The sequence below is a fragment of the Scardinius erythrophthalmus genome (assembly GCF_964197995.2).
Source record: "Scardinius erythrophthalmus genome assembly, chromosome: 17".
In the NCBI taxonomy this organism is placed as follows: Eukaryota; Metazoa; Chordata; class Actinopteri; order Cypriniformes; family Leuciscidae; genus Scardinius; species Scardinius erythrophthalmus.
This window is the reverse complement of record NC_138237.1, coordinates 16,297,757-16,320,419: the sequence shown is the minus strand read 5'-3', so window position 1 is coordinate 16,320,419 and position 22,663 is coordinate 16,297,757. Positions and strand designations below refer to the sequence as shown.

Below are 22,663 nucleotides of genomic sequence, written 5' to 3'. Positions count from 1 at the left end.
TAAAATCGTTAAGATATAAAATAACGTATGCTCATGGTAATGAGTAATAGAGATGTTACAAAAATCTAGGTTACTTCCATTTTTATTGCAGCCAGACATATAGGTACAAAATAGTTTACATAATGCCATATATATATGAACTTATATACAGACTATTTACAGCATATAAATAAAAAAATCAAAATCAGATTTTACAAAGATGGGAGATCAGATGGCAGCATAAGCAGGTCATCCACCTCCTCTTGCAAGGCCTCTGCTTTCTCTTTTATTAACATCTGAAAATGAACATCAAGAAAGTTAACATGAATACACAAGGATGTTTTATTTATACACCACCTAAAAATGAAATTCCTTTACACACCCTGGATGTGACCTGTATAAATTCTGTCTGATGGAAAAGGAGAAATTTCCTGAATGTTCTGGGCTGCGTTTCTCAAAAGCATTGTGTGAGCTACGATGAACGTAGAGACAATTGTTGCGTGCAAATCTTGCATGCAATGACAGTAAATAAGGACTGAATATGTCAAGCCTCAAAAAGAATTCAAAATCACAAAAAATCTCCATGAAAGCAGTCTTCTTGAGCCACATGATTGCGAACGTGTGAGGAAATACTTTGATGATGCCTTTTTGATCATTTTGCATCTTTTTAATGGCTGACAACAACATTTGATGCCAATGCATGGGGGGGGGGGGGGGGGATCAACCAAAACATACTTCATTATTTATTTTTTTCTGAGTTCCAAAGAAAAAATAAAGTAATGTAGGTTTGGCTTGAGGATGAATAAATGATGACTTTTTTGGGATAAATTTGTAAACTTTTACATGTAAAAAGCTAATATGGAAATATTATGTTGCTATTTAGTGGAATATTATACTTACTTTTGCTGATGCAATAATTTGATTGGCTTGTCTCTTGAAGAGGTTTTCAATAGTTTGGACCAGAATTTGTGGATCTGCGTTGGCAAGATGCGCCAGTGTCTTGTAACCAGCGTTATATAGCTGCTTAGCACGATGCTGAATCAAAAGAGAATGAAGAATAATAAAATAAAAACACAAACTTTTAAGCAAATATGCTGGTCATAACTATTCTAGAGAAACTGAGATGCAAGAACACACACCTCCATTACTCCAGCCACCTCCATGAGTGGAATGAGCTCAGCCTGCACACAGTAAGTCAATCTACGGGTCAGCTCTAAGAGAAGAGACTTATAGGCCCAAAACTCCTCCAGCTCCTGAAATGGACAGACAAATCTCACAGTATTCTAATCAATTATTGACTGCAGGATAGGAGCAGTAGATATGTAGGATTATATGTCTTAGAGCGTTTTCACACCTGGCTCGTTTAGAGCCTTTGTTTTGGAACCGTATATGAACAGAAATCATGTTCAGATCTGCACCAAAAATAAATAAAAAATCGGTCCGAGATCGCCTGAACAAGGTTTGCCTTGTCATTTGAAAGCGAACCGAACTAAGAAGAAACTGCAACACTGTAGCAATTTAAGTCTCTGTTTTAAAACAAAGCAAACAATTTACAAGTCTGAAAACGCCCTTAAATGCTGCTTAGATGTGCCCCAAACCTCAGTGAAGTGCAGCACGGAGGACCCAAAGGCAGAAGCTGAGCTGAGGAGAGTCTGAACAAAGCCTCTAGTCAGCTGGTACCTATCAGACACGTTCCACAGGTTTGTCTCCTTCAGTAGGGAGTACAGCACTAGGGCCAGATACAACCTATTCACTACCACAATGTCCACAGACTGAGACACAGGTAGAAGAACACAGGAACAAAATCCATCATTGTGAAATCAAATATAACTTAGGTCACAACATTTTTTTTTTCTTTACCTCAGAAACTTAAGTAGGGTTAAAAGGGCTAATTATATCTTTCTACTGTACTTCTACTGTGGCTCTTTAAACCCAAACAGAAAAAAAGGTAATGAATCACTTGTATGGTATTCTAAAGCATGAGAGGAATGCTGTTTTTACTAACCTTCCTCACGCTCTGTCCCGCTGCCTTTCTAGCCACAAAACTTTCAGGCACTCCAACTGCAGTGGCCATCTTCTGCTCAGCAGCCGACAAATTTGTAAACTGGTACAATGAAAAATTCAGATTCACTGAATTCACTAATGATTTTTTTTTAAAGAAATTAATAATTACATTATAATACTTAACAATATTACAATACTTAATAATAATTCAACAAGAATGCATGATGGAAAATGACAGTAAAGACATTATAGTGTTACAAAAACATTCTACTTTAAATAAATGCTGTTCTTCTGAACTTTCTATTCATTAAAGAATCCTGAAAAAATGCATCACGGTTTCCAGAAGAATATTAAGCGGCAGCAGCACAAGTGTTTTCAACATTGATAATATTAAGAAATGTTTCTTGCACACCAAATCAGAATATTAGAATAATTTCTGAAGGAACATGTGATCAAGACTGGAGTAAGAATGCTAAAAATTCAGCTTTGCCATTCACTCACAAGAGTAAATCACATTTTACACTATATAAAAATGTATATAAAATTTTAATTATACAATATATAAAATTCTACGTTGTTTTTGATCAAATATATGGAGCCTTGGTGAGCATAAGAGACTTCTTTCTAAAACATTAAAAATCATACCGACCCCAAACTTTCGAACAGTGTATAACTAAATACCGATTTAACCTGATGAAAGCATCTTACCTGTCTGAAGTAGATCATCCAATCTGGCTTGCATTGATGCACCATGTCATATGGAGTAACCAGATACACTAAGTGAAGAAAACTATTGAGGAGCAAACCCTCCAGCCCCTTCGATAAGTCTCGGTACAGCAGATCGCAGTAGTTAAGGTCAACTGAACCTGAAATAGCAAGTAATAATTTAAATGGAAAACATTACATAAGGGAGGCTCTGAAAAAAAAAACAGTGATAAATAATAAAAATAGACAGTGGAGATAAATTAACTGATCTCTAAACAAGGTCATATTGCCACCCTGTGGTAAATGAATACATGTACAGAATAATGAAACTCCATTATTTAAATCCTTATGCCACACTCTGTTTTACCTTTGAATGTTGCTCTCCCAAGCCTGGTGATTTGGAGGATGGTTTCATTATCAGCAGAGGCTTCAATGAGGCTCTTCTGCTTCAATGTCTCTATGGACTCCACTGTAAGATCCCACAAACTCCTCTCTGGACTGACCTGAGCCTCTTGCACACTAAGCAGTGTGCCTTTCATGAAATCCCTCACTTGTTCTACAGTTGTAGTTATCTACAATCAAAGGAAACGGCTTAGTGTTTGCACTTGTAGTCCAGACAGAAATTCTCATTTATTATTACATCAAAACATTTCACATACTTTCAGGCCAATGAGAGACAGGACGAGACTGAGGAGGCCCCTCCCTCCATCGTGCAGCAGGTTACTATAACACTTCTCCATCGGTGCAGACAATAGTTCTTTGGCCTGGGGAGGCCAAATAAACATTTGTATATACTATAATATACTATAATATAATATAATATAATATAATATAATATAATATAATATAATATAATATAATATAATATGATATAATATAATATAATATAATATAATATAATATAATATAATATAATATGATATAATATGATATAATATAATATAATATAATATAATATAATATAATATAATATAATATAATATAATATAAAAGAGTTATATGTATATCTGTGTTCTTTACCATGTTTATATCTTTGTCCTGAAGGATAAGGATACTCTCACCCATGGCATCAATACCCGCTCGTCCTGCTCTGCCCACCATCTGTTTGTACTGACTTCTCTTTAAAAACTCTGCAGCTACATATGGGGACCTTAAAATCACCCTGAGAATTGAAGTAAAGTGAAGTGAAGACCAAGTATGTTAACCCATACACACACTGCAAGCCGTAGACACACACAACCGGAGCAGTGGGCAGGCATTCACTGCAGCGCCCATAGAGCGATTGGGGGTTAGGTGCCTTTCTCAAGATCACAAGTCTAATTCTCTAACCATTAGCCTAGGCCACAACTGCCCCCAAATAACTGGCACATACACATGATTAAGAAACCCCTTTCAATACTTCAACAGTTTTTAAAATCTCTTTTAGTCCAGGTTTGATAACAATTTGATCTGGGACCACTTGAGTTCGAGATGCATAGGCCTAAACAAACCTGCGTGCAGGGAGGTTGATGCCAGCAGCAAGAGTAGAGGTGCAGGTGAGGAGGCAGAGCACCCCTGAGGAATAGGCCTCTTCCACCAGCTTCCTCTCATCACTGGTCAGTCCACTGTGGTGGTAGGCCAGGCCAAAGGGCACAGTCTTCTGCAGCACAGGACACAAGGATCCATTCCCACTGCTCTTCAGTTCACCCAGAAGTGTGGCTTTCTCTGCCTGCTTGTGTTTCAGAAACTCCCTGAGAAAAAGGCAGAGGTTTCATTTCATATCAATGACAAAACAATATGTAAAAGCACTTTAAGGAATCTAAAGGTCTACGCACTTATTTAAATACTTGCAGATCATTCCAGCTAGATTCTCGCAATTCTTCTTGGTGGCGCAGAAAATGAGGCAGGACAGTTGTGGGATGACTTCGGTGGCCAGGGCTATGATGTGGTCAGGGTCCATCTTCTGCATTCCACTGGAGTACTGGGAAAGTCAATCCCACAAAAGTTCAATGAGCTCAGCCGATCGATATCTTATTGAGTTAAAAAGAAAAAAAGGCTTTGAAGAATACCTTGAAATCCAGGAGTCGTGAGAAACTGAAGCATGTCTCTTCCTTTGGGTCAACTTCATATATGCTGTCCTTTATTTTCACATACTCTTTCAGCTCAACCTACAGAAACACCAGTTATTTATTTAAATCGAGTTTATCAAATTTAAAGACTTACTAAATCAGTCACACAGAGTTCATTCTTACAGGTCGAAAGTCATTGGTGTAGGTTTCAGCATTCAGAAAGGTCTGAAGATCTCCCACATTGCCTAGTGTTGCACTCATACCAATAATTTGAGTTGACTCTGTGGGAAAACAGCAATGGGGTAGGGAGTGTAAGGAGTGTCCATTACAGAGGTGAAGTATACTGCATGTGTGTGTTTTAGAATACTCACTGCTCATGTACAGAATCTTTGACAAAGTCATTTCAAGAATTGCCCCCCTGCTCCCATCACCAAGCATATGGAGCTGAAATAAAAAGCATACATTCATTTAAAAAGCTTATCATATACACTACCATTCAAAAGTTTGAGGTCAGTAATTAAAATAATACTAATAATAATATTTTTATTCAGCAAGGATGCATTAAACAATGCAGTAAAGGTCTTGACATTGTTACAAAAATAAATGCTGCTATTATAAAAATAAATACTATGGTTTCCACAAAATTATTAAGCATCACAACTGTTTTTCAACATTGATTATTATAAGAAATGCATCTTGAGCAGCAAATTAGCAGATTAGAATGATTTCTGAAGGATCATGTGACACAGAAGGCTGGAGTAATGATGCTGAAAATTCAGCTTGGTCATTACAGGAATAAATTTCAATTAAAAACATATATATTAAAACAACATCAAATACATGAAGCCTTGGGGAGAAAGTGCATTAAAAATCTTATCAAATCAAACTAAACCTGAATCAAAACTAAACCAAAAAAAAAAAAATACTTTAATAATAATATTTGTGATACACACCTCATCCACAACAACCAGGCCAATATTGTCGAGACGGTCATTTTCAATCAGTGAATTAACAAGACTGTGTCCTTTCTCAATGGTTGTGATGTACAGAGAGTTTTTATTTCTTCTCTTGACTGGAGGAAACTTCCCTTTACTGCCAGCATACTCCTCGACCATGAAGTCCAACTCAATTCCAAAGCCAGCCAACCCTCGAACCTAAAGGCAAATCAGTGCATCTATCATTCTATGATAAGTGGATTAATAATACATACTGTAAATAATTATCCAAAACTGCTTGCATTCTAATTGTCAAACTGCTTAGATAATACTTAACTCATGCACAAATACATAAATGCATACCTTTTCCTGAACCAAGGATATGTATGGCAAAATAAGCAGGACATCTTTCTTTCTACACAAGAGCTCTTTTAATATGAGAATCTCTGCCACTAGAGTCTTTCCACCACTTGTTGGTAAAGAATAAATTAGATTTCTCCTTTGTTGCAATGAATCCAGGCTCAAACACGTTTTCTGCCACTCTAAAAGCAAAAGAGAATAGAAAATAATGATAGAGTTAAAACACTGATACCAGTTGCCGATAAGGAGAAAACCGAAATGAAAAGAATGTGAAATACTTACCATACAAGTCCTGGATTCCCTTGAACCTCAAAATAAGATCTTTAACTTTGGATGGGAGACCAAAAAAAGGGCCCAGGTCCCCCTCAGCTGATATGGACTCCATGGCCTGCATAGCAAAACTCATTTCTTCAGTCATCACAGCTTCCTTTTGTCGTACTGTCTTGGAGACTGTGCTGGATGTTGCTGCATTATCTATCAGTACTTTCTTAAGATGATCTTTCATACTTCTTCTGGCTTTTGAGGGTGGCTTGTTGACATTGAGATCTGCGTGATTGACAGCTGGCCTGGGATTAATCAAATCAGGGGTAGAGGTGTTATGTGCACCCCTGGAAGGGCTTTTGTGTGGGGTTGTGACAGCTTTTTGAAATTCAAGTTGAGAGCTAGGTAAAGCTCTCAGTGGTGAGTCTCTGAAATCCTCTGCTAAGATAGAGTCTGAAAGATAATCCTCACAGAGGTTTGGAGTCTGCTGATCATGACACTGCCTCATTTGGAGCTCCACATCTTCAAGCTTAGCCAGAAAGGAGCTGTCACACACAATGCTGTCATAGCCCTCAAATAAGTCCTCATTGTCACTGCAGCACTGGGCACGTACAGAAAAAAACATCATTATGCTTGAAACCAACGTATATCTTTTAATGAAAAGAAATAAGAGGCTGCTTACCAGCTCTGTGCCTTTATTCTCAGTCATGTCTTGAGCACAATTGTGTTCTTCACCGGAAGTGCATTTTGTTGACGTGAAACTGGACCGCTTCTTGGCTGGAGTGATGTGACTTCTTATGCTGTCCCTTGATCTTTTTCTTGAGGACGAAGGGTTGCGTTTTACCACAATTTCGTGTATGTGGTTGTCAGTATACATTACTACTGTAATGCTACTCCACACGGAGATTAAGTTACAGCATTGTGTGATATTACTGACGAAGGGTCAGTAACTGACAACAGCAACAAAGAGCCAAAGCTGTTTAATCATCTACTGGAAGTCTTTATCATAGCTAAGTTAGGTAACTGACCTTAGTCAGTCCGTCAAAGCCCTAAACAAATAACTAAATATCTATTATTGCACAAAATAACGGTGGAATAGCGAGCGGCGATACAGTAACTAATGTTTACCAAAAAAAAAGGACTTTCGAAATGATGGAGATGACCAATGGAACTTCGCCTTTGGACCACGTGACTGTTAAAGTGTCGAGACGGGAAAAAGTAGAACAAAAGTCCCTTTAGAATGCAAAATACTAAAAACTGTAAAAACACAAAAGGTATTTATATAAAAAACATATTTTATTTTCCATTAATTCTTTATTGTTTAAATGTTATATCCACTTTTTATAATGCATTAAAACTCCCTCTGTCTAAAAAAAGTTTTATATCAAAACATTTTATATCAATTATATTTCAATAACAAAAATTGTCAAAGTTTTTCCAAATGTATTTAAACTACCTCTTTCCAAAAAAGTCTTTCAAGACTGCAAAACTACTAAATCTTTTTATACAAATGATATTCTGATATACATTTATAAAATATATTATTTTATAATTAGAATTACATTTTATTTTCCATTGCACAGTTATCATTTATATTGTATATCTGTTATGTTTCAATAATATGTAAAGGTCTTAATTATTTCAATATTTTATATATTTGTTAATTTCATTATGACACATATTTTGCTTCCTCCGATCCTGTAGTTGGCGGTAGATCGCAACAAACCCATACATATAGCGATAAGTGACTCTGCAGAAGAAGAAAGCAGAAACTGTCATGGTGGCCTCCTGAACGGACCGAAGAATGCTTGCCCTTTCTTTTAGTCGCCTGTTATTACAGGCTTTCCCCAAACAACCAGTCACCCCTAGGGCTACAGGTATCTTTGAAACATTTTTTTTTCTTAATAATTGGATATGCAAAAGGTTTTCCAGGACAGCTAACGTTAGTTATTTTCTTACTCAGAGGACAAGTACATTTTCGTAAGCTCTCTTATGAGAAGCACACCGCTTCTTTATCAGTAGACATTTAATAATGTGATTAACATAGACTTTAAAGCAAGATATAAGATGCTGTCCTGATCTGTTTAACAAAAGTTGATGTATGGCAGCATGTATGAATATTTCATTTCATCTGTTCCAGCACAATGCATCAGAAGTCTGAAAACATCTCAACAAGATCCGCCTAAGAAAGATGATATGGCAAGTGTTTCTGTCGGAGAGTTGAACTGATGTTGTTTTCTAGAACCATCTGAATAATTATTTGCACTAACATTGCAAAATGATGTATTATCCAGCCTATCAAAATGGAAAACCCATACAAGCAACCCCCTAAAACTTGCATCCTCTGCAATATAACTGTAGACTTCAAAAACGTCCAGGTTGGTAAAATGAACAAGAATATGAATACTTGTTTTCTATATTTTTATTGTAATAATAATGAAAGCACTCTTTTGGAAATCTTTCTCCAGCTGTTGTCCCAGTTCATTTCACCACACACAGGCAGAGTATACGGCAGACACATAACAGGTGAGAGGTCTATGGGTTCAAATATTTGCCTTCATATTTAAAATAATTGTGATCGAGTCATTTAGGACACCGGAACTCTCTTGCTCACAGGCTTGTGCGGTCGAAAGCAGAAGGAGGTATCGAAAGCAATAAAGAAAGCTCGTTCAATGGGTAAGAATTTATAGCTGACAATGATTTCAGTCAAATATCCATGTATATAGTCAAACCAAGATATTTGACTAACAAAGCTTTGTCCTATCCTCAGGTTTTATGTCAGTCACTCTGAAGAATCCACAGTTTATGAAAGACCCTGATATTTGTGGTATCAAACACTCTGAATAGGCTCTGTATGAAGACTGACTCTGAAGGCCATCTTTGTGTTATTGTTTGTGTAAATTTGTAGTTTGTAAAAACATACCAAATGGTTTAAAAAAAATCTAAACGGTGAAACATAATTATGATAATTTGATAAACCAGAAATTCATGTACTACCAAAATGAAAACATTAATAAAACTGATCAATTCAATAATGTGGCTTCAACTTTTAATTTTCTAGGGAACATTTACAAACAAAGTTTAAAAAATGATATTAAAGAAAATATTCGCATATCAAGATAGAAGTAACCTCCAGGTATAAAATGTGTAATGCTTTCCAGTCATGACTAGATTGATGTACAAATAAGAACAAGCTCAGTTTTACCCTTTAAAAGACAGGAGAGTTACTTCTGCTCTGTCCATTCATCTCGATCTCTGTATCTGACCCGCTCTCAGGGGCCGACTCGCTGATATCGTTAGCCTTCCTTTTCCTTTTAAGTCTCAGAGGAAAACCAGCAGCGAGGCATTTTTTCCTAAGTCTGGGGGCTGCGTCCTTCCTCCTGGTGTGTTGAGTCTCCAGAATCAGAGGCAGCTTGGTGGAAATATCAATGTTATGGTCAGAATTACAGCACAGTTCTAATATGGGGAAGCCCTGAACAGTGAGGGTCTGTGTCCGTAATGAGGGCGCATTGGGGAAGAGAGTTCTCAGAGCTGAGCATAGAGGTATGTTCTCTTTGGGTTCTTCTGGAGAGGCACATTTGTGGGCTGAAATACAATGTTATTCAGTTATTCATGGGATTACCATCTGTGATGACAAGCCTAAGTTCATAGTGTGCTAGCTGCAAATGATTGGTAGAAAAATCAGGATATTTATGGTATCAAACGCTTTGAATAGGTTCTGTATGAAGACTGTTTACACGACACTATTTTCAACTAAAAAACGGAAAACTTTTTATGTGTTTTGGCTGTTCTTTTACTCCACACGGTGTAAAAAATCAAATAAAACACGTACACAAAAAAAAAGACGGATTTCAAATCTCAAGTTTTTGAAAACAAAGTTTTCGTCTCCGTGGAAAAATGTACAGTCTATAAGCGTGTAGTTTTTCTTTACAAAGTGACATTGCGAACTACTGGCCTGGCATGCATAATACAGCGCTTTTGTCATTTTCACAAATCCATGTGAACGGGGATCATTTTGACTACGTTGTCGTCTGTACGTGGAAAAACTTTTCTGCTTTTAGTACATCGTTGTGTAAACATACACTTAAAATGCAGTCAGTTTTTAATCAAATTAAACTAATAACCTGATTAAACAAATTACCGGTAATGTAATATTATAATACTATAATGAGAGCGTGAATAATATTCATCAGTTAAATTAAAAATAAGGTTACAACAGTGACATTACAACAAGATCTGTATTCAAGTGCACACTACAAGACTGAAGCTCTTTTATGTTTTAAATCTGCCATGGGAAGCCTCAGTTCATAGTGTGATTGGCCTGGGAGGCGTCAATATAAAGTGTACTAGAAATAAATGATCTTACATTCATTTTTCTCTGAGTGTCTTTTCTGTTTCTCAATTGCCTCCTTTAGCTGCGTAATGTCCTCTTGAAGTTTCTCAACTGCTCTTTCACTCTTCTCCACTTCCTCGCACACTTTCTGTATAAAAAAAGATGGATATGAAAGTTCATGATTACATATATTCAAATCACAATGGAGAAACTTTAGCAACTAATGTGAAATGTAGTTACTAACCTGCATTTCTCCTAATAAAGCATCATTCATGTCGCTGACATTTCGGACCTCTTTTAAATCATCCCCTGTGCAGAAGAACTTGGTCCTGGCAGATAAAAAAAAAAAAATTCATCACTTCCAAATAAAAGGCTAGATTTTTATATTTTCTGAAGAAAATGTGAGTGGTGCTTGCAAGAGCAAAACTTTTTGCTATGTTAGCTAAGTGTTTTAATTGTATTGCTATGTGGTTTCAAGGCTAGTAGCCCATGATCCTCCAGACCTATTTAATACGGCTCGCACCCTCCTTAAGTCTATGGGATGTTTACCAGGCAAACAAATAAATAAATATATTTTGAAACGTTTGGAAACAATACAATGTTTTAATGTTTTTGAAAGAAGTCTCTTATGCTCACCAAAGCTGCATTTATTTAATCAAAAATACAGTACAAATAGTAATATTGCAAAATATTATTGCAAATTAAATAACTTTTCTATTTGAATATGTTTTGAAAATGTAATTTAATCCTGTGATGTCAAAGCTAAATTTTCTCAGTCTTCAGTGTCACATGATCCTTCAGAAATCATTCTTATTTTTTTATTTGTTAAAATAGAAAACAAATATTTTTCATAGTAATAATATTTCAAAATTTTATTGTATTTTTGATTAAATCAATGCAGCATTGGTGTGCATTAGGGACTTCTATCAAAAATATTTAAAAATGAATGTGTCCACACTTTTGGCAGGTACTATATGTGTTTGCCTTGGCAAGCACAACTAAACAGCCCTTAATTGGATTTAAACTTATTTTCTGAATGTACCTGTGTTGATTAACAGCTTGACTCTGTCCTAAAGATGGACATGTGCCTGACACTCTCCAGTAGTCTTGTTGTTCAAGGTTTCCCAGGTTGCTCACAAAGATGGGGATATTGTTGTACTGGCTGCATGGAGATAATAAATACATTCAATTACCACAGTTCTCTAAGCTTCAAAGGTCTGGTTTATGTCTGTGTGCCAGAGTTGAGAGGATCTCACCTGCTGTGCCATAAGAAAGCGGAGAACTCGAGGCGATGTGTGGAGCCTGAAGTCGTTGCCTGAGAGGGTGTGAGCAACATGAAAACAAGTTCCTGACTGGACAGAATCTTTCTCATATTCTGATGAATCACTTGTTCCATGAAGGTCATTTGCTGTCTGGTATTTCTTCGTTGTCTATACCACCCAATCACATTCTCCTTGACACAAGTAAATATGTGGCAAGAAAAACACAATTTGTTAATGCAAATCACGTTCAGATTTATTCAGCAGTGAAAAAAAAATATATATATATATTTAGAAAGTGGAAAATACCTTTTTGTAATCTGACAAAATCTGTCTTATTTTCTGCTCACTCACATCGCCAGCATTACCGTAGAAGCTTTCAAGAGGATTGAGGCAATGGTAAAAAAAAGAAGTCTGTTTTTAAAACCTCTATATCAGTGGCCAGAAATAAGCGTAAAACACTATATACATGTAAAAATCATTTTGCAGTTCAAAATATTTGATTATCAGTACATATTTAATCATTTCTGTATGATAAACAATTTTTGTACTGTATTGGCCAACCATGTGATGTCCAAATGTACAATCCAGGCCCTAAAGTGAAACCAGTTGAGAACCACCTCTGTTTTATATGAAAAGAGGATTGTGGGAAAATCCTAAACAATTCACTTACCTATGCAGTTTATGACAAGGGATGTGTTTTTGAATATCTGAAAAAGAGAAAACATCACGATGACACTAGGGTTTTGTTGTTAAGGCTATCATTCGTCATGAGATATTGGTTCCTTCTGAGCAAACTTTGAGTTTCGGTTTGTAACTATTATCTGATATGTAATAAGTAGAGTCAACTTACTTATAGTGTGCTCAAACTGTATGTGATCAATTTGAGAGTCTGTGATCCTACAGTTCTCCTCTCCTACACTCTCTCCAAGAATAAGACCTTCCTTTAAACACAGTACAAATGTAAATAGGAGTTATGGGACTGAGGGAATGCTTAGCGGACGCATTTGACTTCTTAGTTTGCTATTTAATGCAAACCCAGTCATATGGTCACGTTAGGACCTTTGCCACTTACCACATCCGCATCACTGTTCAAATGATGAAACATCAGTGAACTCAACACGAAACCCGATATACGGACAGTTGTGTTGAATTCCTCCATGCTTTTGAAATAAACCGTGAGTTAACTATCGCAACATCATAGTTTTAAGTTAGAGTTACTAGGCTACATGTATAACTTTCTGCGCTCGTAGTTTTCGTTTAGTTGTTCTCTGCTCTCGAGACGACAGTTTACAGCTAAACACTATCTTGTGCTGCCACCACGTGGTGCGGAGAAATTCGAAACCACATAGACATTTATAAGTAGATGCCACATTCGACCGAGCACACGTCGGCAGCTCGGCGCATAGAAATGTATACGTAGAAATCCACATTTCCCCGCTGCAGACACGTAGGCGCGCCCGCCATCTTGCAACTGTCAGCGTGTCGTCACTTACAGTAAGAATCCATGATGCCACAACATAGCGCAGCTTCTGGATGTGAAACCGCCGAGATTTAAATTCCCGAAGAAATGGGATAACCTTTCACAGGTGAGAATGTGTTGATTTGAATTTTCATAAGTATTGTCTCAACATTACATGTTTTTACTGTAGTACTTTTGATGTTTTTACTTTTAACTATGGGAACTTTTTAACGTCATGTCAGCTGACGCCTTCGTCTTGTTGTATTGTGTTAGTTTATTTCATATTCATCATACATGCATATAACTACGTTGCAGATGCTCGAGTTAACTTGCTCTCGAATGTTCACGGACCGCTCCAATATGGCGGACGGCTTACGGCGCCAACATATGTCTATAATTGATCGACGCACCCACCATCTTGGAACGGTTCAGCGTGTCGTCACGCTCGTCACTCACGGTCATGATACCACAACACTGCGCAGCTTCTGATTGTGAAACCACCAATAACTAAATTTCTAAAGAAATGGGGAAACCTTTCACAGGTGAGTGTGTTGATTTGTGTTTTATACATATTAACTCAATATTACAGGTTTTCACTATGGTGCGTTTTGATGTTTGTACTATGGTAACATTTTAATGTCAGGTTAGCTGACGCCTTCGTCCTGTTGTATTGTGTTTATCAAAATCATCTACTGGAGTCTATTGCAGATATAGATATTCATACATGCTGCATCTAACTTAGGTTGCAGATGCGCAGTTAACTTGATCTCGAATGTTCACGGACCTGCTTTGACCGTTCCAATATGGCGGACGGCTTACGTATAGCGGCCCTTAGAAAATCTACTAATTAGGAATCTATGTGTACATATCTATTACAAACTAGCCTTGAAATGTATTTCTCTTTTTACTCTTTCTCTTGTGGTTTTTAAGTATATTTTGTTTTGAAGAAAACATCGCTGGTGTTTGTACTTCCCAGTAAGGTAAAAGGCTGAGTTGTTTGTGAGTTGTTAAAGTTGTTTATCTATTTTTTACTGAAAATTTGTTAGAATAATATAGATTATTCTAGAATATGATTTTTAAGAAAAATATTCTTGTTTGTTTAATATATTTTTTATATTTTATGTCACATACAAATTGCCAATTTTAGTGTATTTTTATGACCAATTAGATTAAACTTGTCATTTAACAAGAATTTTAGCGTTTATTAGGGCTGTAAACAACACGATTAGGATAAAGCAGTTTGAAATGTGACACCTTTGTTTTTACCACAAGGAGGCGCTAGTGCATGATTTAACTATATTTTGTGTCCGAACTTTGTAACCGGTCACACGAGAACTTTTTCGGACATAGTTTCGGGATTTTGGACACAGTGCATGAAACATCATCTCCAGACGTCGGGAATGAAGAATTGAATGTTATCCTGGTATTGTGAAGGTGTGTGTACTGATTCTTAACCCTTGTTTGGTCGCTGCTGTTGTTTTACTGTTTATCGTATGCCAAGGGGGTTTCTAATAACGGAAAAGGAACAGACGGACAACTCAAGCCATTACATTTCTCGATGATAACTTCATTATGTGCCATTATAGTTCGTCAAACTAATCCATCAGAATTGCAATTATATTATGGTCGTTTCAGGAGCAAGTTTAGGGGGATTAATACATTACGGAGACCCTTACGTACAGAGTTTCCGCCTAAATACCATTGCTACTAAGTTACAGCACAGCTATGTTAGACACAAATTTCAATAACAAGTAAATAATTATGTAAAAAAACACACACACACAGTTACTACAGATAGAAATCATAAATGTCATAAAAAATAAAATACCATATTACTCCAGCTAATATTATATCAAAACATAAAACAGCTGTTAGCCACAGATGTAACGTTATATATATAAAAAAATACAAATACAAATAAGTAAATAACTCAAGATAGCCACAAATAAAAAAAATAATAATAAAAGTGACTACAGCTAATGTTACTCAAATAAACTAGTTGGCATATTAGCTGCCACTATAATAAAAACTTTAAAGAAAATTCTATGAAATAAATGACAAAAATAGGTGTTTATAAGCTGTTTGATTTGACATAATAGTCTAGTTAAGTAAAATCAAAACAGATATCTGTGGGACCATTAATAACTTTAAAAAGTACAATGAACGTATTAGGTAGGAATATTGGTTAGATTTGTTTTGTTCTTTTTTTTTTAAATAAGGCAACAAATCAGCTGAGATTTTCCACTTGATTGTTTTAAAAATGATTACAGTGCATTTTGTTAAAGTGAACTTTGCAAAAATGGGTCAGGCACTGTACAGTAATACAGAAGCAGGCCAACCACATATAAAAAAAAAAAAAAAAAAAAAAAAAAAAACAGCCAGAGACAGTATTAACACATTGATTACAACATGGCCTTTTAAATAAGCACCACCTCTTGTTTTGGCTTTTACCTTCGCACATTTGAGCAGATGGCCTGAGCTCAGAGCCCAGTCCCATAGACTGACAGGAAGGAGAGCAGAGAGATGGAAGGTGCTTGGGACGTCGCACTTGTCCTCTTCCAGCTGTGGCTATCCATAGTAGTGGGGCTCATCATGTTACCTGCCATGTTTGGTGTCTCCCTGGGGTTCACAGATATCTACATCAAGGTTCTGGTTAAGATACTAGAGGTAAAGGGTATAAGTCATTTCTCATTTCTAAAGACATATGACTATTATTTGCTTTCCATGCCTGATGATATTTCAATTAATTGTAGTTGCAAACTTGGAAAGCTTTTTTACTTTCTTTAGACATGACAGAAGTTGATGATGCCAAGACAAACTTGCAAAAGAGGGTCAAAAGGCACGAAATTCAAATAAAAGTTTTGTTTTTAGTATTTATTTCAGAGGAAGACATTGCACTTTGACTTTGAGTAGGAATCATTGTGTCAAAGGTTTCCCATGAATAACTTCTGTACTGTTTAGTGGGCGACTCTCAGGATCCAAAGAGGACAGCGGGAACAGCCAACACTGCCATCACAGTCAGCCAACGGTGAGTGAGGGTGTCTGTCCAGGAAAAATATTTATTACTATGAGACATCATGTGCATTAAATACAAGCATTTGAATTCAAGAAAATGTCATGTGAAGCCACCGCTTCCTCTTTGATGCTGCATATTACACAATCATAAAAATGTGTGAAAAAGTAAAAATGAAAATAAAAATGTTGTTTGTCTTATTTAATTATTCATTACTCATATTTTTAAGTATTAGTTTAAGTTAGCTCTTTGTATGTTGTAAATGCTTTTATTATTTATTGGCTTGATGCCTGTCAGTCATGGTGAGTCTGCATTTGGTATTGCAACAAGTGACGGATTTCATAATTTCAGCTGATCTTATTTATGAACTTTACCCGGTTTCAGGCTGGGTATTTTCGCTGATGAACTGTATGTATCCTGATCTCAGGACACACATGAAATCATACTTACATTAGAAATCATACATACGTGCTCCAGAAAACAAAGAAAGTAAAGTATATAGTGGCAACTGTGTCACAAAAGCATTGTGTGCTCATGTGGGATCCTCAAGAAAATAACTAATTTCAAACTCACAATGTTTTCTCAGGGATAATTGAAAAAAAGGACGGTTCTATGGAGGAGGAGATCGAAGAACTGCGACGGACCCATCCCAAAAATCTGGTGGGGGGAGACTTTACTCTGTGTGATGTCTTCTATTTCTGTAAGAATGGCATTGAGAACATTGTCGAGGACCAGGTGACTCAGCGCTTCACGTCGGAGGAACTGGCTTCCTGGAACCTTCTCACGCGAACCAACAACAACTTTCGCTACATCAGCGTGCGGCTCACCATCATATGGGGCCTGGGAGTTTTCATACGTTACTGTATTTTATTGCCTCTCAGGTGAGCTTGGACTGATATTTCACTCATTAAGTGACATAACTTAATCAAGGATGCATTATAATTATCAAAAGTGACAATAAAGACATTTACGTTATTACAAAAGGATATTTTTACTTTCATCGAAGGTTACTTTATTCATCAAATAATCCAGAAAAAAATATTAAGCAGCACAACAGTTTTCAGCAGAATTGTTGAAATGTTTGTACACCAAATCAGCATATCAGAATGATTTCTGTAGGACTATGTGACACTGAAGACCGGAGTAATGATGCCCAAAATTCAGCTTTGACATCACAGGAATAAATTACATTTTAAAATATATTAAAATGCTGGTGATCATTAGAGACTTCAAAACATAAAAAAAGTATATAAAGCCGTCAAAACATCTTTAACAGTATATATATATATATATATATATATATATATATATATATATATATATATATATATATATATATATATATATATATATATATATATATCAATCATTACACTTAAAGACATTTCCCACTTTCTCATTCTCATTATTGTAACCTGGAAATGTGACCTGGCCATGTTTTTTTTTTGTGATTCATCCATATGTATATGAATCATATCATTGCTCTGTCATAGGATTACTTTGGCTGCTATCGGATTGAGCTGGTTGGTGATAGGAACTTCTCTTGTTGGACTGCTTCCTAACAGCAAGTAATTAATATTGCATGCCATAAATACAGTAATTATACCATATTCTCTTGTCCTCCGTTTATGGACTGACTGAATAAGATATGTTCAACTTGAACAAAAGTGTTTTCAAATATGTTTGTTATATATGGATGGAATGATATTTTAATATTTTGACTGAGTTTGAAGAAGCATTTCTTAAAGCGGAGGGTTTGTGTCTCTTTCAGTGCGAAGAGCTGGCTCAGTGATTTGGTTCATATTACATGCTACAGAATTTGTGCCAGAGGCCTGTCTGCAACCATCCGCTATCATAATAAGTGAGTCACTGCTTCTTTTTTTATCCCAGTTGTTCCACTTTAATCGTTGTCTCACTGTTTTCAGTTTCCCTCTGCTTCTCAAGTGTTTTTCTCCAGCATTCTCCCTAGCATAAAACACATACACAAACTGGTCACGAAAACAGTGGCGTACATCAAATATCATTTACTGTGGACTTTATTATATCTGTTTTTGCATTTTGCAACCATTGCAGTACTTTTAGAAAGTAAAAAAAGCTAAAGGACGACTGCTGTGGATACAAGCAATTCAGTTTTAGTTATAATCTCTAGAAATTACGGTGGCTTACAATGTATTTGCTGAGATGGATAAGGGGGTCATTATTATGTCTCATTGTCATTCTCGGCCATGCATACACATCTTTTTTCTTTTTAACACTCCCTAATATAGTCAAATGACCATTGTTTCTTATATTTGTCTCATGGGATGCATAACAGAGAGAATCGTCCAAAAAAAGGAGGTATCTGTGTGGCCAACCACACCTCCCCGATTGACATTGTCATTCTGGCGAACGATGGATGTTATGCTATGGTGAGTCGCGCTGACTTTATCAGATGTGTGACGTTGTGTGTCTGTAGAAGGTCTCAGGTGTCTTTAACTCAGTTTTATCCTCCTCAGGTAGGTCAAGTTCACGGAGGCCTCTTGGGGGTCATTCAGAGGTCAATAGTGCGATCCTGTCCTCATGTTTGGTTTGAGAGATCCGAGATGAAAGATCGCCATGCGGTTGCCAAAAGGTGACAAAGTGTGTATTTATTAGTCTGTTGAAGTTGGTATGTCCTCGCTTAGAACATAAAGCCTCAGTTTTGCTCTTTCCGCAGGTTGAAAGACCATATTGCTGATAAAACTAAGCTGCCAATCTTGATCTTCCCAGAGGGTACAAGTTATATTCATGTGTTCTTATGCATATAGTAAAGCATTAATTATGCAGTAAATAGTATCAAAAAAGTATCAAAAATCATAGTATACATATTTCATTTATAAATACATATTTCACATATTTATTTGAATATATCTCTATGCCATTTGTTATTCTATTCTCAAACTCCCTATGCTCTGTCTTTGTGTTCATTTTAGGAACTTGCATTAATAATACATCAGTCATGATGTTCAAGAAGGGAAGCTTTGAAATAGGTGGAACTATATACCCAGTTGCAATCAAGGTAAGCCAGTGCTTTCCTACGGCAGTATTACAGGCACCCACTGAAAGGGACGCACCTCATGTTCTTCTCTCTTTCAGTATGACCCTCAGTTTGGTGATGCCTTCTGGAACAGTGCCAAGTATAACATGGTGAGCTACATCCTCAGAATGATGACAAGCTGGGCCATTGTGTGCAACGTGTGGTACCTCCCGCCTATGACTCGACAGGTAAGCAGAAACATTTATCTGTCTGTACGTCCTATGTAAGGTTCCACGAATGCTGGAGCCTAAGCAGAAACATGAATTTACAATAACAATAAGGTGATTTGCTTTATTTTGATCGCTGCTATAGACATCAGTGTTTATATCTGACCTATAAACTTTTATCCCAGTACTTATATGCTAATTTTAATATTTGCAACACAGAAACAATGATACTGTGTAGTTGAAAATACTATTTGTAAAGCCGTTTCATGCCTATACATGACAACTGTCAAAATGTCTTGTCAAATGTTTAATTGACACACACAAAGGCGAATCGTTGTCATTTAGGAATGACATCACGCGGGTGTTTGAATCGAGATTGCGATCTTTTAACGAGTAATTGTGAACTGTGGTATAAGCACAGGGTGACATAATTCCCCACTTTGATTATTTCTTGGTTTCAGTTACTTTTATGAGCATTTCCGGTGTATATAAACTTTTAACTGGTAGACTTTAACTGGAGCCTTTATTTCATTGTATCTGAATATCTGAATATGTATTTTGTAGGATGGAGAGGATGCTGTTAATTTTGCTAACAGAGTAAAATCAGCAATAGCATATCAGGGAGGACTGGTGGATTTGTCCTGGTAAGAATATAAACTTATTGTGTTAATACATATATTTACACATTATTTTTATAAATTAAATATGCATATATGTAAGCATTTTTTATTATTCAATTTATTTTTGCTTTCTCTGGAGAAAATATTATTTATTCATAATATTTAAATGTCCATTAAAGTTTTTAGTACTAGTGTAAGGATGATTAATATGAGTGGCAATATAATCTCAAATTGATCAACTGTTAGCCTGGCAAGTCACAAATTGCTATAGATTATATAGATTTGCTATAGATTACAGTATGATTATGTTGCAGGGATGGAGGACTGAAGAGAGCAAAGGTCAAGGAGTCATACAAGGAGGAGCAACAGAAGATGTACAGCAGTATGATCGTAGGCTCGGACTCTCATGAAGCCTTTGTTGATCCCATGTAAATTTCAGCTCACACTATTTATGAACTTGATCTGAAAGTGAGAAACACTTCTAGCTCAGCCACTGGGCACAATCGGCACAGTCCCGCTGCTGTGCAATGTTGCTCTTTTTGATTCAGCAACTTTTTATAAACTGGAAAATATATTCTTGAGATCTGAACTTTTACTTTTTTGTGTACAGAAATCTTAAATTGTTGATGCATAGCTACGATACTTGCTGAAACGCATTAGATTTTCACTTTGTTCTCAATCATTATTGGGTTCTAGTTCCCCCCCACAATACAGTGTATAGATTTGCATGCTAAAATATTCACTTTGTGCATGTTCACATTTTATTCCTGTTACATGATTTCTTAAAGATACTAAAGCTCTTACAGAATGTAAGCTGCACACACTATTCTCAGGTCCAGTGGGCTGTTCATGTGTGGACACTAGAGGTCACTGTTACCAAACATTTGAGCCACATCAAACAACTCGCTATCATGATTGTCTTTCCTAATAAAATAATGAAATGAAACATTCATCTCTCAAAGCATTAATCATTTCATACGATATTTAGCAGTTAACCTGTAATATTCTCGAAGTACATTATGTGAGCAAAACCTGTGTAGAATGTAACAAGCACATAAGCTATACAATAATTACATTAAGCCTGCAGGCACTTTTCAGGCCTCTGCGAAAAGGCAAATCTGTCTCCCTTGTGTCAATTAGTGATGGGTGATGCACAAAGCACCATTGAGCTTTAATTGCACGAGCACCAGCTCATTTTACTTGGAGCTCCATTGAAACGTCTGCCATTATAAAGTCATTAGGCGCTAACATTTTGCTACGGAAAGTCGACAGAAAGTTTCCCAGCACGGGGAAAAGGAGAGGTTGCAGTCACGGTAAATTCAAAGAGGAGACGGTGAGCAATATGTGCTTACTGCAATGGCAGTTTAATAAAGAAAGCATAGAGTGTGAAATAGAACATAGTTATTCTCTGGCACAGAGGGCTGAAGCAGGCTTAGCTCTCTCTCTCGCTCTCTCTCTCTCTCTGACTGACCGCACATCCCCAGACGATCCTCCAGCCCCTGTGAAAAGTAGAAGCGGGCTTTAATAACAGTCCTGCAACTTAAATTGCTTGAACAGAAATGTTTGTTCTCCCCTAACAGGATTGTAAATTATTAATCGGATCTGAAGCCGATTTTATAACCTGATTGTTGAGGTGGGATTCTCCACGAGCAGTGCTCTGGCACACCATTTACTGTGATGTATGTGTCTGCACATCTTTATATCCAATTTAATGTGATTCGGATAGATTTCAAAGCGACATCATAAAAAGCATGGAAGTGACCCCGGCAGAGCCTCGAATGTAGACTCTGTGCGACAGGCGGCCACGTCTCTGTATTTTGATTTGATTTTCCCGATTTCTGTTTTTACCCAGATGTGATCTATACAAATGTAATGCCAGTACACTCAGTAAATATGAATAAATCACTAAATTAGATCATTTTCCTGGAGAATGTAGTTCAAGCTGGACATCATTTTAAATCACAGTTTGCCTGGAACTGACTGGCTTACCTAATCAGAAGGGTAAATGACCTCGCTTTTGCCGAGGACCTGCCATTAGTTAGAGCCGAATGTTTTTTAAATACATTGTTCTACCATCGTTTCTGAGACTCGAGTGGACCTCCTACACTAATGCATGAGATCTTGAGGTACAATACGTCTCTGAGGGAAAAATCAATAGAGGAATACTGGAAGAAGTCTCTGCAAGACTCTCTTTTCTCGAAAAGCTCGGCACCTCACAAGGAGTTTTAGTGTTCGAATGTTCTCAAACACAACCCTATTAAATATAGTCAGTTTTATCAAACCTGGACAAATAAAACATTACTCAAGGTTTGAAAGCATCTGCTAATTTATAGTGGTTGCTTATGCCTTTTAACTGCATAATTGACCTTATTTAGACATTAAGTAGCATTTTTAATCCTGTTTGCATGCCGTATTTGTTGTTTATTTGAGCAGTGCACTTAACAATTGATGCTTCTTTGCTT

The 22,663-nt window shown here is 36.5% G+C and overlaps 4 protein-coding genes across 7 annotated transcripts; 2 read left to right on the top strand and 2 right to left on the bottom strand.

Annotated features, from left to right (window-relative positions):
• Positions 1-65: 65 nt before the first annotated feature.
• helq (helicase, POLQ like) lies at positions 66-7,461 on the bottom strand. Its single transcript, XM_081390919.1, has 18 exons — positions 6,975-7,461; positions 6,314-6,893; positions 6,035-6,213; positions 5,690-5,890; positions 5,108-5,180; positions 4,920-5,017; positions 4,737-4,835; positions 4,503-4,648; positions 4,179-4,418; positions 3,709-3,850; positions 3,348-3,452; positions 3,056-3,260; positions 2,692-2,849; positions 1,985-2,083; positions 1,578-1,751; positions 1,119-1,232; positions 880-1,014; positions 66-275 (listed from the first exon to the last, which is right to left on the bottom strand). Exons 1-18 carry the CDS (start codon positions 7,167-7,169, stop codon positions 192-194), a joined length of 3,027 nt encoding a protein of 1,008 aa, XP_081247045.1. The 5' UTR covers positions 7,170-7,461; the 3' UTR covers positions 66-191.
• Positions 7,032-9,201, top strand: mrps18c (mitochondrial ribosomal protein S18C). Its single transcript, XM_081390925.1, has 7 exons — positions 7,032-7,566; positions 7,997-8,169; positions 8,433-8,491; positions 8,587-8,670; positions 8,761-8,818; positions 8,909-8,968; positions 9,063-9,201. Exons 2-7 carry the CDS (start codon positions 8,097-8,099, stop codon positions 9,137-9,139), a joined length of 411 nt encoding a protein of 136 aa, XP_081247051.1. The 5' UTR covers positions 7,032-7,566; positions 7,997-8,096; the 3' UTR covers positions 9,140-9,201.
• Positions 8,720-13,414, bottom strand: abraxas1 (abraxas 1, BRCA1 A complex subunit). The gene is made up of 9 exons (XM_081390924.1): positions 12,960-13,414; positions 12,738-12,828; positions 12,558-12,594; positions 12,194-12,260; positions 11,882-12,078; positions 11,668-11,787; positions 10,870-10,954; positions 10,659-10,773; positions 8,720-9,877 (listed from the first exon to the last, which is right to left on the bottom strand). Exons 1-9 carry the CDS (start codon positions 13,044-13,046, stop codon positions 9,501-9,503), a joined length of 1,176 nt encoding a protein of 391 aa, XP_081247050.1. The 5' UTR covers positions 13,047-13,414; the 3' UTR covers positions 8,720-9,500.
• On the top strand, positions 13,253-21,151 carry gpat3 (glycerol-3-phosphate acyltransferase 3). Of its 4 annotated transcripts, none has more exons than XM_081390921.1 (15): positions 13,324-13,473; positions 13,662-13,888; positions 14,697-14,780; positions 15,816-16,013; positions 16,308-16,374; positions 16,946-17,240; positions 17,853-17,927; positions 18,131-18,220; positions 18,674-18,767; positions 18,855-18,970; positions 19,055-19,110; positions 19,311-19,396; positions 19,474-19,602; positions 20,146-20,225; positions 20,516-21,151. In XM_081390921.1, the coding sequence occupies exons 4-15, from the start codon at positions 15,870-15,872 to the stop codon at positions 20,631-20,633; spliced, it is 1,350 nt and encodes a 449-aa protein (XP_081247047.1). In that variant the 5' UTR covers positions 13,324-13,473; positions 13,662-13,888; positions 14,697-14,780; positions 15,816-15,869; the 3' UTR covers positions 20,634-21,151. The 4 variants fall into 4 exon arrangements, with proteins under 4 accessions (XP_081247046.1, XP_081247047.1, XP_081247048.1 ...); XM_081390922.1 differs by lacking the exon at positions 13,324-13,473 and adding an exon at positions 14,277-14,326 and having other exon boundaries at positions 13,767-13,888; XM_081390920.1 differs by lacking the exon at positions 14,697-14,780 and having other exon boundaries at positions 13,253-13,473.
• Positions 21,152-22,663: the final 1,512 nt, after the last annotated feature.